Source organism: Magallana gigas, chromosome 6, assembly GCF_963853765.1.
Source record: "Magallana gigas chromosome 6, xbMagGiga1.1, whole genome shotgun sequence".
NCBI classification, from domain to species: Eukaryota; Metazoa; Mollusca; class Bivalvia; order Ostreida; family Ostreidae; genus Magallana; species Magallana gigas.
In genome coordinates, this window is record NC_088858.1 from 36973748 (window position 1) to 36990109 (window position 16362).

The 16362-nt window shown below is 34.0% G+C and overlaps 1 protein-coding gene and 1 non-coding gene across 2 annotated transcripts; both read left to right on the top strand.

The window, feature by feature from the left end:
- The first annotated feature begins 1360 nt into the window (after nucleotides 1-1360).
- On the top strand, nucleotides 1361-16312 carry LOC105327492 (poly [ADP-ribose] polymerase 1). The gene is made up of 27 exons (XM_066089229.1): nucleotides 1361-1548; nucleotides 1990-2010; nucleotides 3284-3407; nucleotides 3715-3839; nucleotides 4007-4146; nucleotides 6386-6460; nucleotides 6759-6843; nucleotides 7078-7194; nucleotides 8074-8156; nucleotides 8319-8438; nucleotides 8974-9063; nucleotides 9200-9348; nucleotides 11038-11183; nucleotides 11331-11400; nucleotides 11941-12018; nucleotides 12115-12247; nucleotides 12465-12663; nucleotides 12809-12937; nucleotides 13031-13114; nucleotides 13294-13416; nucleotides 13538-13660; nucleotides 13824-13922; nucleotides 14266-14418; nucleotides 14948-15075; nucleotides 15168-15229; nucleotides 15362-15479; nucleotides 15735-16312. Exons 1-27 carry the CDS (start codon nucleotides 1429-1431, stop codon nucleotides 15805-15807), a joined length of 2967 nt encoding a protein of 988 aa, XP_065945301.1. The 5' UTR covers nucleotides 1361-1428; the 3' UTR covers nucleotides 15808-16312.
- LOC117689549 (small Cajal body-specific RNA 8) lies at nucleotides 11426-11554 on the top strand. Its single transcript, XR_004601827.2, has one exon. It is a non-coding gene; the product is annotated as a small Cajal body-specific RNA 8 (non-coding RNA).
- Nucleotides 16313-16362: the final 50 nt, after the last annotated feature.

A 16362-nucleotide genomic window follows, 5' to 3' on the forward strand; every position in this document is an offset into this window, starting at 1 on the left:
ACACGATTTAAGCTCAATGTATTTCTTGTTCCTCGAGTGTCTTATTGAATGAGAACTTAAATAATTAGACTGTGCCTTTATAAGACGTCATGGACGTGTGAACTTCCAAAAATAAACATATTAGTGTCTGCTTTATGTTTGATATTGAGCTTGTTAAATAGAACTACTTTAAAAATCAGTTTTGTGGCTTCAGTGTATACCGTTAAACCACAATTGTTTATTTTGCGCGGATACAGAAAGCCGTTTCGGTTCAAATATCGAAAGTCGCACATAACATGTTGGGACATATATCATATATGGACTGTATCGATTGGTTTGTTTAATTCCATGTGCATCAGAAGATAAGCTTAAAAGATGTAGTTTGTTAAATTCAATTTAAATAAAGGCTTACCCCGACTTGATATATTGAAAAGTAAATGATAAACAGTAATAATGAAATAAACAAATTATCTTATCTTTAAATTGGGAAAACGTTTCACTAAATTAATCCATTGGTAGGAGAGGGGGCTCCTGTAATATTGAATGTTATCTTGTTTTGAAAGTGAGAATGATTTTTTTTTCAGCCAGGTCGTACGAATTTTACTTTTCATTATGTTATTTAAAGAGTAAAAAAATATCATGCAGTTTTCCTTCCTTTATTGAGTATTGAATAAAAGTAGGCCTAGTAATTTCCTTGTCAAAATTCATCTTTACGTGTATCACAAGATTTTTAAAAAAACCTTTCTTCAAAGTTAATAAAAAATTGTACAACAACGAAGAAAATAAATATCAGTTGTAACTTTGATCCTTGGGGAGAGGACTAAAATAGGCATAGCCTGATGTCCTATCCTATATATGTACTTATTTGCATAGTAAAATATTTGTTGAAGAAGTAATGAAAATATAACTCTAATATATCAGTCGCGCGCACATAGATCCACGCGCGCGTGTTATGAATCAGTTCTTACTCAGGAAATGGAAACTGATTTCATTCATCCCCCCCCCCTCCCACGGATTAGGATTTTCATGATTTTGGAAATTCTTGACGTCAAGATTTCTGATGATTAGTCTAGTCTCTCTCTCCCCCCCCCCCCCCCCCCCACTTTCAATTTGCTTCGGACGCCACAGCCGAAGCCCATCGGGCTGAGATTTGACCACGTGATCACCCGTAGGCCTTTTTTCTTTAAAAATAAAGTATAAGCATGTACTCATTGTAATGTTGAAGTACCAGCATGTAATGTTAAAGTATCAGCATGTAATGTTTAAGTATCATCATATAATGAAGGTTATCCACATAAGGCAGCTGAACAGGGCGTTCCAGTAATCCCAATATTTCTCAGACGTTACTGATTGCAATCGGGTACGGTATTTCTATTTATTCTATGTGGTGGCGGGAAAGTCACGTGATCAGCTTTGACGCCGACACATGTTTGGATATTGACAACAAAAATGGGTGACCATCATGACCTGCCTTTCAAAGCAGAATATGCAAAAAGTGGTAGATCGTCTTGTAAAGCATGCAAGTCCAACATTGGGCAGGGTTCTCTGAGACTGGCCGTTATGGTTCAGGTAGGCACAAGTCTCCATTTTGTTGCAGAGTGAGACGTTGATTACTGCAGATTAGTGTTAATTCACCTATGATTTTAACATGCAGTTACTGCATCGGGCAGCAGTTTTTTAAAAAGATTTTTTTTTAACATTAAGTTAATGATTTACACGTAAAATAATCTGAACTCGGTTAGAATGTTAATTATTTTCACTTTGCATGTTTGTTTATCTCTAAAAGTAGGCCAAGTAATGTAGGCTTTCAGACTGACGATTTACAGAGTGTGACTAAAGAAAATGGGTAGCGAAACCCGGGCCGGGATTTTCGAAACTGATAACCGGGTTTTTGTTGATTTCTTAAAAAATACTTATTTGTTCTGCACGAAATTTGCAGGAATACTTTATTACAACTTGTTTTTTATAAGCCACATATCTCTTATTTGTTGCAATCTTCGTACATTTCAGTCACCAGTCTTTGATGGGAAGGTAAGTGTATTCTGCCTGTTTTATAAATATGATGAATGTATGTATAAGTAATAGGGCAATTGCTAAATATTTCTGCAAGAAAAATTAACAAATAAATGATTAAAATTTGTTGATTATGCAACATAGTATAGGCAAAACAATTACATGTGTAAATGACGGCATTTCGATAAAATGCTTTAAACATTTACAAATTGAGCAAATGTTTATCAGATGGTAATTATCAATGTCTATCAGAAATAAAGGACTATATATGGTTTGAGCCTAAAATGGCCCCCTTAAATGAACGTTGTCATTTCACTGTAATTCTTTGTTTTATTTGTACAAATATACATTTGAAGTTTTTTCATAATTTTCATTTTTATTTTAGTGCCCACAATTTAAAAATATGACATCATAAAGTTCACCTTTTTCCGCTATTTTCTAATTTTTAGCATAAAATGTCTTGCTTTGAAGCAGTTTTGCTCTTGTTCAAAGAGTCACTCTATATTTCCCATTCGCAAAAAAGATAAGAAAAATATCAATTTTTGACTGATTTTGATTGAATTATAAAAATTGCGTCACTTCTGACTTCATATACTGCCAGTGAGTGCATATAAATCAAATAAATAGGTGAAAAACATATTTTATATCAACTCTTTTATAAAATAACACAACAAATTGATGTACCGAAATCATTTTAAGAATAGCGAATTATGGGGGCCAAATTTGACTAATATCATATATAGTTCTTTTAATATCTGTCTGAACTACTACTTTTTGAGTTTAGGCTAATTTTCTGAATATTTAGTACCCACAAGTTCAGACATTTCACAACTGTTGTTGTTACTTTAGTATTTACCTAACCTGCCTCTGAAATTCTTTACCAGCCCTGTATACATTGTATTTAAAAAGTGTGGTATGTTTGAGGTAAAACTGGCAACTATCTGCATGTGAATTAAACATTCTTCACTTTTGAGGAGTTGATGAGGGTATTTTAGAAAAAGTTTGAGGCATGTAGAGAGACAATTTTAGTACTGAGATTTCAGATTTATTATTTTTGTAAGTGTCATAGTTTCAGTATCCTTATCACGATTATCACATTCGAAAGTACTTATAGTGATAAAAAAAATTAGTTCAAATATCAGTTATCATCCTATTCAGCTAATGATATATCCTATCTTATTTTAATAAATGATAAATGTTACTAGAATACAACAAAAAAAACCCATATTTTATCACGATTTCCTGTGTCGCTTCTACATATGCAATGGAAATTGTTTTTTGCTGTCCATAGATTCCAAACTGGTTCCATCAGGCCTGTTTTTGGAAGAGAGCTAAGGTTGCAACCATCGGAGATATCCATGGCTTTGATGCATTGCGATGGGAAGATCAGGAGAAATTGAAGGAAAAAGTTGGAGGTATACATGTATATTTCTTTTGCCATCTATGTATGCAGAATTTATTTTTTTTTAATAGTCATAACTTTTTTATCTTCAACTTTGTGGGACCAAGGAAAAAGGTTGAGATATTTGAAGGTTTGGAAATATTGAGTTTTAAAATGCATACAAAGAAACCACAGACTTCGAACTCACGTCAACAGATCCATGATATATTAGATGTTGATACTAGTATATAGAAGTTCAAGTGTATTTAATGTTTATTTGAAAATGGAAGAGGAATTGTTAAATAAAATGTTCATGTTCAGATTCTCTGTTTGTGGGTTAGGAGGTGGGGGAGGGGGTACAGGAGGAGATGCTGTAGATGGGGGCTCAGACGCCGGAGACTTCAGCATAGAGTACGCCAAAAGTGGGAAAAGTAAATGCAAGGCCTGCGAAGACTTCATTGGAAAGGTAAAACATGGGACAATCATTCAGTAAACCATTCATGTGATTCATATGTATTGATTGGTATCAACTTCTCTCAACTTTAGCAACAATCAGAAATAATACATTGATTTTGAAAGGATCTTGATGAAATATATACGTTCACATGTATTTGGCAATTTTGATTTGCACAGGATCAAGTCAGGATTGGTAAAAAAGACTATGAGAGTCACCGAGCCAAAATGTATGGGCCTGTGGACCAATGGCACCATGTGGATTGTTTTGTGGAGAAGCGAGATGAGCTAGAGTTTGGCAGTGATTTAGGAGCCAATCAGTAAGTCTGGGGACCACACTGTCTAGGACAGTGGGATTAGAAAAACACCTCTTATGGTTAATGGTAGTTAGGTGAATTAAACATACAGTTAAATATCGATATCTCGAAGTTCGAGGGACCACGGAAAAACTTCGAGATATCCGGGTGTTCGAGATATCCGAAGTCGAAATTCTTCGACTCCATTAGCGTTTTTGTTTTTGTCCTGACATGTTAACACAGGAAGTCCTTATATGCACTATAATTTGAGAACCGGTATAAACGGAAATAAAAAGACGGAATATTGAAACGATGTTTTATTTATAGACATTGCACATAGAATTTATGTCTTTGCTGTGTTGCGACATGTTGTTGAATGATGTACAGAATTCTGTACCATCTTTTATAGCCAAAGACAAATGTGTTAATTGTTTGATTTTTGTTCACATTAGAAATGAAATTTGTTATATTTAAATCAGCGCGTTGGTAATTTATCATGATTTAGTGTGTGTTATTAAATATATTTTTGGTATATTGTTCATTAAGTAGAAGTTCACTTTGATCATGCATCGATATCGATTATACGATAATTTACGCTGCGCTATTTGGTAATTGAGTGACCGTGAACTTGTTTGCTTTATAAGTAGCGTGCATCATTATTCATATTATCGGTAATGTTAGGGGTGCTTACTTTTGGGAGCTGTGAACTTGTTTGTTTTATCAATCACCAGAGTATATACCCAAGCTGTTATAACAATTACCGTGTCATCGATAGCTGCACTGGCTAAGAGTGGAGTTAATAGACTATCAGTCTTGAGAAAAGGTGTGAATTGCCGTGGGCGAGAATAACGAGGACAGGACATGCAGGGTGTGATTAGCAGACCGGAAAATTGACTTCACTTCGAGATAACCAGGGTAAAATTTGTTATTGGGACCGTAAACATACTTCGACATAAGCGGGGTATTCGAGATAACCGTATTCGAGATATCAGTAGTTTTTTAAATCATATATATAGGGAAAACGGCCGGGACCGGCGGCCGACTTCGACATAACCGGGGTATTCGAGATATCCCATGTTCGAGATACCGATATTTACCTGTACATTATTAACATAGGTCAAAAGGATACATCCAAAGCACTGTAAAGTCTTGTGAATATTGTGTGTGATATACCCCCCCCCCCCATTATTGGGTAAAAAATGCTGAAAAAACTGCTGTTCCTATTTTTAGTGTGAACATAAATTTTGTTAAGTCACTGTTATGCATATGTTGATGTTGTATTCCAAGTGCCTATTATTAAGTTTACAAGTATCATCCAAATTACATAACAAATGTAATGTCTTGATAGCTTATTACTTTATTTCTTTGACAATTGTGAAGTAAACATAAGAAACATGTATGTCATTATCGGGTCAAAGAAATGATCAATCTAATTAAACAGCTTCTATGTAGAAACATTAGAACCATTTTAACTAGAGCATGGACTTTGGGTAGTTGTGTCAAACAGCAACGTGACGTAAGCCTGTCCATTTCATTGTTGGCCTCTCAGCCATGGCTCTTTGAAATCAACAAGATTTGTCTGGCTTTTGAGCTAAGACTATGCAATCGGTGCATATTTAGCTTGAAAACGCATCCTTTTAACTTGTTTTGACACAAGAAATAGATAGCTACGCTCTACTGAAAGTCCAAGCTCTTGTTAAAATGGTTCTAAAGCTTGCTTAACAGGACACAAAAAGTACATGTAAATTAAAAAACTTTTTGTGAAATCATTCATATTTCATAAATATTCCTGCACTCGATTAAAATGTGAATTTTGACATGAGACTAGTGCATGCTTAGCTGGAAATTGACAACATGTCAAGACAACACAAGTCTGATAAAAACAAATACACTTGATGAATTTTTTGATGCAAGGAATGATGAATACATATTTTGATACTTGTTAAATAAAAAAGAATAAAGTGTTTTTGATGGTTAAGTTAAATGTATACCAGAACAACTTGCATTATGCTACACATCAGCAATCTTTCTCCCTCAGTACCCATAAACTTGCTCAGATAAAATGATAATAATTTTGTTCTTATGTAAGGCACCCCACATTCGATCAAATTTGCTTGAAAAAGTGCTTACTGTACACAAGACTTTATTGCACTGAAACTTGGATTATTCCTCCCTTTGATACATGCATTGCACAGTAAATAATTAAATATCTTTTTGAACAGTGGAAAACATCGATGAGTTAATCTTTTTATTTCTTTGACAGAATCAAAGGTTTTGATAGATTAAAAGATGATGACAAAGAAATGTTGATAGAAAAATTAGGAAAAGGAACAAAAGGGTAAGAGCCAACCACTGACTGGTATATATGGAGAGACAGATGCATACAATGCCATCAACATGATAAACTATATATTGTATGCTCCTGCAAATTTAGATGTAATGAGTAAATGTTGAAAGCTCGATTGCAAAATTTAGTTTCTAAGTGTTGCTACAAACTAGTTTATCAGTAAGTCTTGTAAATCTCAAAATAAAGTTGTCACAGAATAGAATGTAAATTTGATTAATGGTTTAAATGTGACAATAATATAATGCAATCATATTAATTGTTTTCTTTTATGATGATGATATCATTCTAGAAAGAAGAGAAAAGGGGAATCGGCCAAAGGTGCAGGAGGGAAAAAAGCCAAGAAAGAAGAAACAGAGGAGGAAAAGAAACTCAAGGTAAGTAAGGACATGCATACAAATACAGCACAGTTGTCCTAATGACTCTATTTGCATTGATGTTTAAACACAAATACCAATTTTCTTTCACATAAAGTGTTAACAATACTAAAACTAGAATTGGTTGCATGTGCTGAGTTTGTTAGGCCCCTTGAATGTTGTACTTTCTTCCCCTATATAAAAATTATAGAGGTAAGAAAGATTTTGATAGTATGTATTTTGTTATTTTAACAGGAACAAAGTAAATTGCTGTGGCAGATTCGAGATGATTTGGAGAAATCTGTATCCAAGCCAGCCTTTAAAAACCTTCTTGTATTGAACAATCAAACAGTCCCAGCTGGAGATTCCAAAGTATGTAGGAAGAGTATTCAATTGTCATACATATGTACATGTATATGAATGTGTGTGTATACTGTAGGTCTGTAGACTGGCACTGTGTTTTATAACTCAAGTGTTACTTTGTTAAAAAAGAGGTAAAGACTTATCAGTTTGCAATTTTTATGGGGAAAAAAATATGGCGGGCTATCAATTTTCAAGCCTATATCTGTATATCCGTGTTTTTTTCCGTGTCACAAAATTTGCAAAAATGGGGAAAATGTGTAGCATTTTTAATTTGCATAAGTCATTTTTTGCGATTTTAAAAGATTCTTTTAGAGGATATAATTTCTTCATATTGAAATATTTTGCGATTTGAAAGAGATCGCGAAAATAGCGAAAATTATATCATATCGCAAAAATTACCGGATATAAGGTATATGTATTTCCACATACAATGTTATTGGACATAATGATGTTTATCCTTGTAGAAAAAAAATTACATGACTTGTGTATATAAGTCTTCTACTGTTCATGTTATAAAACAACAAAGAAAGCAGAAAGAATTGTTTATGCTGCTTGTCTCTATACTTGTACCTGTATAATGTCAATAATTGGGAGCACTCCATATAAATGTCATTATGGAATGATGCATATGGACTTTGAAAGTACATGTATGTCGTCATTGGCAGTTGTTCCAAATTTTGTTGACATATTGTAAATCTGTATCCTTTTTTTGCTGAATTTAATTATGAGATTTCAAAAGAAAATAATATTCAGCAACTGACATAACTACGGAATGTTTTATATTTTGTGATGTAAAAAGAATTGCAAACGATAGATTTTTGTCAGAGAAAGATCCAGATATACAAGTATTTGGTATTTTGGTTCACTCCACTTTGTTTTTTATTCCAGTTGTTAGATGCTGTGTCAGATTGTATGGCGTTTGGAGCTTTGGAGAAGTGCCCTGAGTGTAAAGAGGGCCAGCTGGTTTATAGGTCAGTTAGTATATTCAGATATATTATCTGTAAACATACATATGGAAAATGTCCACACTGCAAGTAAATTACTTGGCATAGAATGTGACAGTGTAAAAAATCGAGAATTCAGGCAGTATTTACATGTAGCTGGAATCTTAATTTTGTATTCCTACATTGCAGCGGACATGGTTACAATTGTACTGGCAGTGTAACAGAATGGACAAAATGTATGTATATCACCAAAATACCCAAAAGGAAGGCATTTAAAGTACCAAAGGAATACCATGATGTTGATTTTTTGTAAGTACATTGACAAGTATTACTTTTATTCAGGTCAATATATGCCAATCTGAACCATTTTAAAATTTCTGGTCACCATCAAGTGATTGTTTACTCTCAGATATATTTACTCTTTATGAAATTAAAGACTATTTATTACAGTCTCTGGTTTTTACTCTGGGAGATCAGAAAAGTGTTGTGAAATATGTAACAGATCCATAAATACTCATTATGTTATTACATGTATTATCATAACAAAAGTGGTACATATTGACAACCAAAAGGCCAACGTGCACAATTTACAGGTCACTTCTGAAGACAGTGTTATATACTTGAATTTGTTGTAATGTCGGTTTTGACACTTTGAAGTAACTTGATTCATAATTATCAGTGTGCGAAATACTACAAATACACTACGGCAAGAAGGCATGCCTATCTCTATTTCTGTGAATTGTGACTCTCTGATTAGCATGGATATTCTGAAAATGAATCGGGTACTTGATTTCATATATTCAAGATAATTGATATTTAAATTTGAAATACTTCTTTATTCCAGGAAAAAGTACAAGTATACAAAGAGAGAGCGTCTATTTCCAGCCAACGCACCATCATCTAGTGCCTCTTTGGACACTGTTGATTCTGGAGGGTAATTCTTAAAATTAGTTTTGAAATTTTTAATCATGAAACTGGAAAGCTCTCTGATATTTTATTAATATTGTTTTGAATAGGTAGTCTGTAAATGGACCATTTAAAACATGCATGATCATTGGTTGTTATATCAGGTCGAACAAACCCTTGGAAGGCATGAAATTTGTGATTGTGGGAAAAACCAGCAAGTCCAAAGGAAACATAACAAAGGAGATAATGGAGCTTGGGGGACATATTGCATCCAAAATAGGGGCAGACACTGCGGCCTGCATCAGTACTAAAGGTAAGTAGTATATGCATGTAAGTTAGTGTAGGCTTTATATAAGGCAGCACTAAAGGTAGGCCCTGAGAATATACATGTACACGTAATTGTTGATAACATGAAATAAACTTATACCTATGGAATAGCATTAAAATTATTGTAGTGAAACTATAAATAGGTATAAAATTGCAGATAACATAATTTAAAAGTTTTCTTGAATAAAAAGTACCGTATTTTCCCGACGACTCATCGAATTGCTCAGTTTTAGCCAAAATTTTAACAAAATCCTACGATTCGTCGATTCAGACCATACGTCGATCTTATCACTTCAAAATGGCATATAAAACTGCAGTAACATTATCAGTGTATGATGCCACGATGTCCCCGATATTGCTACCAATTATTATTAATGATTAACATTTAAACAATTACGCTTTATACTTATGCATCATATTTTCAAATACCGGCAACATCTACAAAGTCGCTTGCATTTTAAACAATTCCCGATATCGCGTGTTATGCAAAACTAAACTTACTTTGTCAGAAATATTTTATTCCCAAGCATTAAAATAATTATCCACTCTGACTATCGCCAGTGTATTCGCCATTACGTAACCAGCCACCTGTTGACTCGGCGTGTGGTCAATGTTTGTTTAACAATTTCCGGTGTCATAGGCATGCACCTGTCTCGTGTCGAACTTCAAAGGGGGATCTCAAGTGCAGAAAGCTTAGCAATTACTATGATTTGATGAAACTTGTTTACTTTGTATCCAGTAATGCAGTTACACGCTATTGTTTTACATAGACACTGTTAGAAATAGATCGATCATTTGTACGACTTGATAATGATGATATACGACATACATACGTTTCCTAAAAAAATTATTTAACAATAATCAAAGAATTGGACAATAATTTATCAATGAACTATAATCACTCTTATGACGGTACTCCTTATATACACAGGGAGTGAAATTGCCGTAAAGAAATCAGCCTTAGGGCAAGATTATTAACACAACCGGTGTCAGCCTATTGTATAAACAGTAGTATTGATAATTGCCGATTACGTATTTTATGATTGAATTTGACCATAAAATATTTCTGATTTATACTTTCCACTAACAACTCTTTACTAATAAAATAATTAAATTTAAAAAACATCTCCCGGACCTACTGCAATATTTTCTTCCATTCAAATTTGGTTTCAATTTTACTGCGCAATGTTATCTTCCTACTAGTGATACATAGAACCATGTGACGATGTGTTTATAAAAACTGAACGGTAAAACTTTTAATTGATTAAAGACAATGTAACATTTTTTAATAACTGTTGTTATTATTATGTATTTAAGTGTTAACAGATGAGTGAAAATGTTAATTATTAAAGACGAACAGTGAATTCAACAACGTAATTTTCAATCACACAGCCAACTCAAGATGATTGAAACCAAGATTTTTAATGCTATTTTTAATAATTTTCTGACCTCGAGCCTACGACAAGTCGAACAAGACGATAAGTCGAGGGCTCTGCTTCAGAGAAAAAAAATACCGACTTACCGTCGGAAAAATACGGTACATGTACTTTATGGGACTAGATTGACATGTTATTGAATAATCATACCCATAACCTGAACTAAGTCTAGATGTTAGAAATGCCTAAAGAATGAATAAGAAAGAATAAACTATTGCACTTTTTTGTTGTTTTTCCAGAGGAAGTGGCTAAGAAGTCCAAAGGAATTAAGGATGCAGAGAAAGCAAACATACAGGTTGTCGATGAAGGCTTTTTGGATGCTGTGAAAAAGGGTGGAGCAGTTCTACTTATACAGAGTCACAATATGGTGTCCTGGGGCGCTGATGTAAGAATGGCAGTAATTCTGTTTACACATCCATTGAGATAGAGATGTACATTGAATTTCAAGACTGAACTTGAAATTTTTTAACTTGTCCATATAATGCAAAACTGTCATGTAGAATTTAATTTTTTTTTTTCACAAACTTTGCAGCCATCAAGCAGAATTACCCTCTCAGGAACAAAGAGTGTAGGAAAAAGCATGGCAAAGAGCCTCAAAGATGGTAGGTACAGTGTTAATTTGGACCATGGAAGTGAGATACTCAACAGCTTAAAGATTTGAGGCTATTGACACTATGCATTTCCTATAGCAACCTTGCCTTCTGATGACCACGAAATACTGAGCTCGTTTTGTGGACAGATACGAGGCATACATGTGCACACATGTACCATGAGATTGTATCCATGTGACTTCGCAATTGTAATTGTGTAGCATGTACAGTTATATTTGCTACACATAGAGGTTGAACATATCACCATTCAAATGGCTGGCTAACTGGTGAAAACTCAACTTTAAATTCTGAATGCTTGCAAGATGTAATTTTGTTAACATGATATGTTTTGCCCTCGGACATGTTCAGTCAAAATGATGTTTATTGATGATTTCATGTGCAGTATTAAAAATAATGTGTTTTATAGCCAGCTGAATTTGTTTATGTAGCAATTAAAAGAAATCTTGGTATTGATTTTCAAAATCTTATGTAATTATCTTAAATTCTGGTATATTCACATTCCTAGGTAAATGATTTACATGTATATTGCAGAGCAATTGTTCACAAAGAGTGTGCCTTCCACAATGAAGATGAAGGTAAAAGGTGGAGCAGCAGTAGATCCAGATTCAGGTAATAAACCTAATATTGATGTTTACTGCTTTGTTAAAGTATCTTGAATTTACACAGTATTTTCGAATTTACAATTTTCTGGGGTTCTTTTTCAAGGAATGGAGGACACTGCCCATATTGTTCAGAAGAATGGAGAAATTTTCAATGTTGTTCTTGGTTTGGTGGATGTTGTCAGGGGAACAAACTCTTTTTACAAACTGCAAGCCCTGGAAAAAGATAGTGGCTCAGGGTAAGGAATAATGAGGAAAATGCTTGCATGTATTGTTTTGTAATGATGATTGAACAAATCAATAAGATTCATTAATTTGTTTTCTGTTGAATAAGTTTACCTTATGTTTAGTGCCGCATTACTCTTTATTATACAGAGATTTTAATTTTTATGATTTTGATATTAACAGAGATTTTAAAGTTGTGAAGCAAAAATAAGATGTTTGAATTGATTACAGATGGTGGCTGTTCCGTGCATGGGGAAGAGTTGGTACCACCATTGGTGGAAACAAGGTGGAGCGGTATGGTAGTGTAGACACATTACTGGAAGGATTTAAACAGCTCTATGCTGAAAAGACAGGGAATGAATGGCACAACAGGAAAAACTTCAAAAAATATCCCAACAAGTTCTATCCATTGGATATAGATTACGGCCAGGTTAGTTAAAGAATTGGTTTAGTACATGAACATCATTGTTTGTGGAGTCATTTACTGTTACCTTAAAGAACTACATCAACACGTATATTAATTTAAATTTAATTCCCTTTTCTTTGTGGTTACACTTCAAATTGTGCTTTTACAGGAAGATGATGAAGCTATCAAGAAGCTGGACAAGAAAAGCTCTAGTTCAAAGTTGCCAAAAGCAGTGCAGGATCTAGTGTGCTTAATATTTGATGTGGAGAGTATGAAAAAGGCCATGATGGAATTTGAGGTCTGTTATTGTTTTGCATTGTAGATTGTTTAGACTGATCAATAGATTCAAACAAATTCTGTACTTTAATTCACCCATATTTTTTTGGTACAGATTGATTTGAAAAAGATGCCACTGGGTAAACTTTCAAAGAAGCAGATCACCTCTGCTTATGGTGTATTGACAGAGCTAACAAAGGTAAGTGATATGGAAAAAATTCTTGTACCATGAAAAGCAGTTTGTGTAATTTTGCGGCATTTAAAGCTTCAATTTTTAAGAAGGGTTTGTGGTGTGAATTTTAAACATTTTTTCTAACTTGAAGATTAACATGCAGTAGTTGAATGTACTATTTACTATTGATATTTGTAATGTTTTAGTTATTAGAGAAGGGTGGTACAGAGACACAGTTTTTGGACTGCACAAATCGATTCTACACACTCGTTCCTCATGACTTTGGATTGAAGAAACCTCCTCTTCTGAAATCTGCAGATGTAATTAAGGTAAAATTTGTGTTGTAGTATAATCAAGAGTGCAGATGGGGAGTGCGTCTTATTGCTTCATGTTGAAAACAAAAACAATTTTGAAAATTGATACAAATTTTTAAGCTCTTTTTAATATTAGGCAAAAACAGAGATGTTGGATAACCTCCTGGAGATAGAAGTAGCGTACAGTATGCTGAAGGGAGGTGATGAAGGCGAAGACCCAATTGATGCTCACTACAAGAAGCTTAAAACGGAGATGGAGGTATGTAAAAATCATTCAAAAATCACAAAGTTACTGAAGAATGTGTTAAAATTTCACCACCTGTATAAAATTTGCAATTACATCAGAGAAGGACCACAAAAAAAATGTGTCATCATTATTAACTCTCTGGTTTGTTTTACTTCAATTTCTTATTCATTTTTAGCCTTTGGATAAATCTTCAGAAGAATTTCAGAAGCTCTGTGATTATGTCAAAAATACTCATGCCTCTACTCATCAACAGTACGACCTGGTTGTGGAAGAGGTAATAAATGGAGACGTACAATTTATAATGATGCTGTGGGAATATTTTTTAAACTCTGGACTGCATTTTACAAAAGAACTGACGACAATTTTGTAAATCTTTCTTGTCTCGTACAGTGATCCCTAGGGCACAAAATGTATAAGAAACAATATGTATCAAGAATTTTTAATTATTGTAAGAATGTTTTACTAGTATCAAGTTAAAACAATTTGAAGCTTATTAAAAATGAGCTTTTATATTTGCTTGCAAGCTTAAGGCGGATGTTCTTTTGTAAGACACAGCCCTGGTTTGTGTACCTATATCATCCAATTTCATCACCGATTAATGTTTGTGATGATTTCAGGTATTTAAGATTGAGAGAGAGGATGAGGCAGATCGCTATGCTCCATTTAAGGACTTGCACAACAGACAACTTCTTTGGCATGGCTCTCGAACAACCAACTTTGCAGGAATTCTCTCGCAGGGTCTGAGAATAGCCCCACCAGAGGCCCCAGTGGTAAAAACTCAGTTCATGTACAATTTTCTATTCATTTAAATATGGAAAGAATTAGCTTAGTAACCTGTTAGAATTTGGAAAATATTGGGTAAATCAAGTACAATGTATATCATTTTTAATCAGGTTTCGAAAGGAAAAATCCTGTTATTGAAATGGTGAAAATGGTGGGCGGCTCCCAAAAGGGTACCCTTATTGTACAGATAACTACAGTTTACAAGATAGGAAGTTGTTCTTTTGCAGATCAATTTTACATATATATCAGAGTTGTGCATATTACTAGGGTTTTGATTTCTGATAATTTTTGAAAAAATACCAGTTGTTGAACTTGAGTCATTTTTGGGCAAAATATTGCATATGGGTAGCCTATATGTCGGGATGGGTTGTGTTAATCCATTTATCAACCCTGAATTGATAAATACTGTTTGCACAAACCGTGTTTGCTGTCACATTGACAGCTTTTTTCTTGTTTTTTTTTTTTATTATAAAAATGCAAGCATTATTTATGAAAATTTTCTTGAACTTTTGACAGACTGGATACATGTTTGGAAAAGGCATATACTTTGCAGACATGGTATCCAAGAGTGCAAACTACTGTCGGACTTCAAAGATGGATCCCACCGGTCTGATGCTTCTGTGTGAGGTAGCTCTAGGTAACATGTAAGTATTCTACAGATGTCAATACTTAAATGTGTTCTTTTTGAGTGTGTTCAATTTATGGGCATGTAAATAAATTTAATGATCTTGCATAGGTATGAGAGACCACATTCAGATTACATAGAGAAATTACCCAAAGGAAAGCATAGCTGTAAAGGTATGATTTCACTCTTAGAAGTAAATGTATATCATCTCTCTAATTTCAAGTTTGCACTGTTGGGTTGTATTGTATGCCCTCAAATATATGAAGCATTACCCAAATATATGAAGCATTATTGATTGTGTTCAGGTGTGGGAATGACCTGTCCAGATCCTAAAGGAGCATACACAACACCAGATGGTCTTGTTATACCGATGGGAAAAAGCACCAATTCCACCAGTGGCCACACAAGTCTTCTGTACAATGAATATCCTTTACCTCGAAAGTTTAATATATCTTATAGTTAGTAAAATTCTCACTTTGATAAGAATGTATGTGCAAAATCATTTCATGTTGGAGCATTCTCAGTGTTTTGCAAGCTAGGGGTTACAGATCTATGTGGACAGCAGAATAGGATTGTTTTTCAGGTTATTAAGCATACAAATTCTTTTTGGTTAAATGTATGATCATGATTTGTAATTTGTACATATTTGTTTGAATGGGTTCCTTAGCATTCCTTCAGATTTATTGTGTATGATGTGGCACAGGTCAACATGAAGTATCTTCTCCGAATGGACTTCCAGCACAAATGGTGATATTGCAGGCTTGGATGATGCAGAAGTAACAAATGTTTAGTCACGCTTTGTGAAATACCAGTACATGTGTGTTTACTGTGTATGTGAATCAACAGATGATTCCTGTTGGGTCTAGCACCTGCTTCATTGTGTTGTAGGAACTGTGTAGATACATGTATAGGGTTCAAGGTTGTAGAAACTTAATTTACTCTGCAGCACAAGAAAAAATGTTCTGTAAGAGGACAGTGTGTGTAGGTCACTTCAAATCACTGCTGGTTCATGTACTTCTCTGCATGGTGTGAGGACTAGGACTAGAACTCTGTGATGAACTGTACTTTATTTCCTTACATGTACTAAGAACGTTTACCTTTGACAATATTTCTACCAAATCTTTTTGAATACAAATGTACAATAACATGCATTTGTATCAAAAGCACTCGTTGTATTAAGTTTTGTTTTTGGTTAGAGCGTGCTTGTGTATAGCCTTTTTCCTCTGTTACTGGATAAATGAATTCCTTATAATGACTTTATTGAGCTTATTTATTTTTTACTTTCAAAACTTATTCAGAGCAAACT

Excerpts from the sequence above, each read along its gene's own strand:
- LOC105327492 (XM_066089229.1), top strand. The coding sequence starts at position 1,429 with ATGGGTGACCATCATGACCTGCCTTTCAAAGCAGAATATGCAAAAAGT. Across the intron at positions 12,019-12,114 it reads AGCAGTAGATCCAGATTCAG|GAATGGAGGACACTGCCCAT; the intron begins GTAATAAACCTA and ends TTCTTTTTCAAG. Across the intron at positions 15,076-15,167 it reads GAGGTAGCTCTAGGTAACAT|GTATGAGAGACCACATTCAG; the intron begins GTAAGTATTCTA and ends GATCTTGCATAG.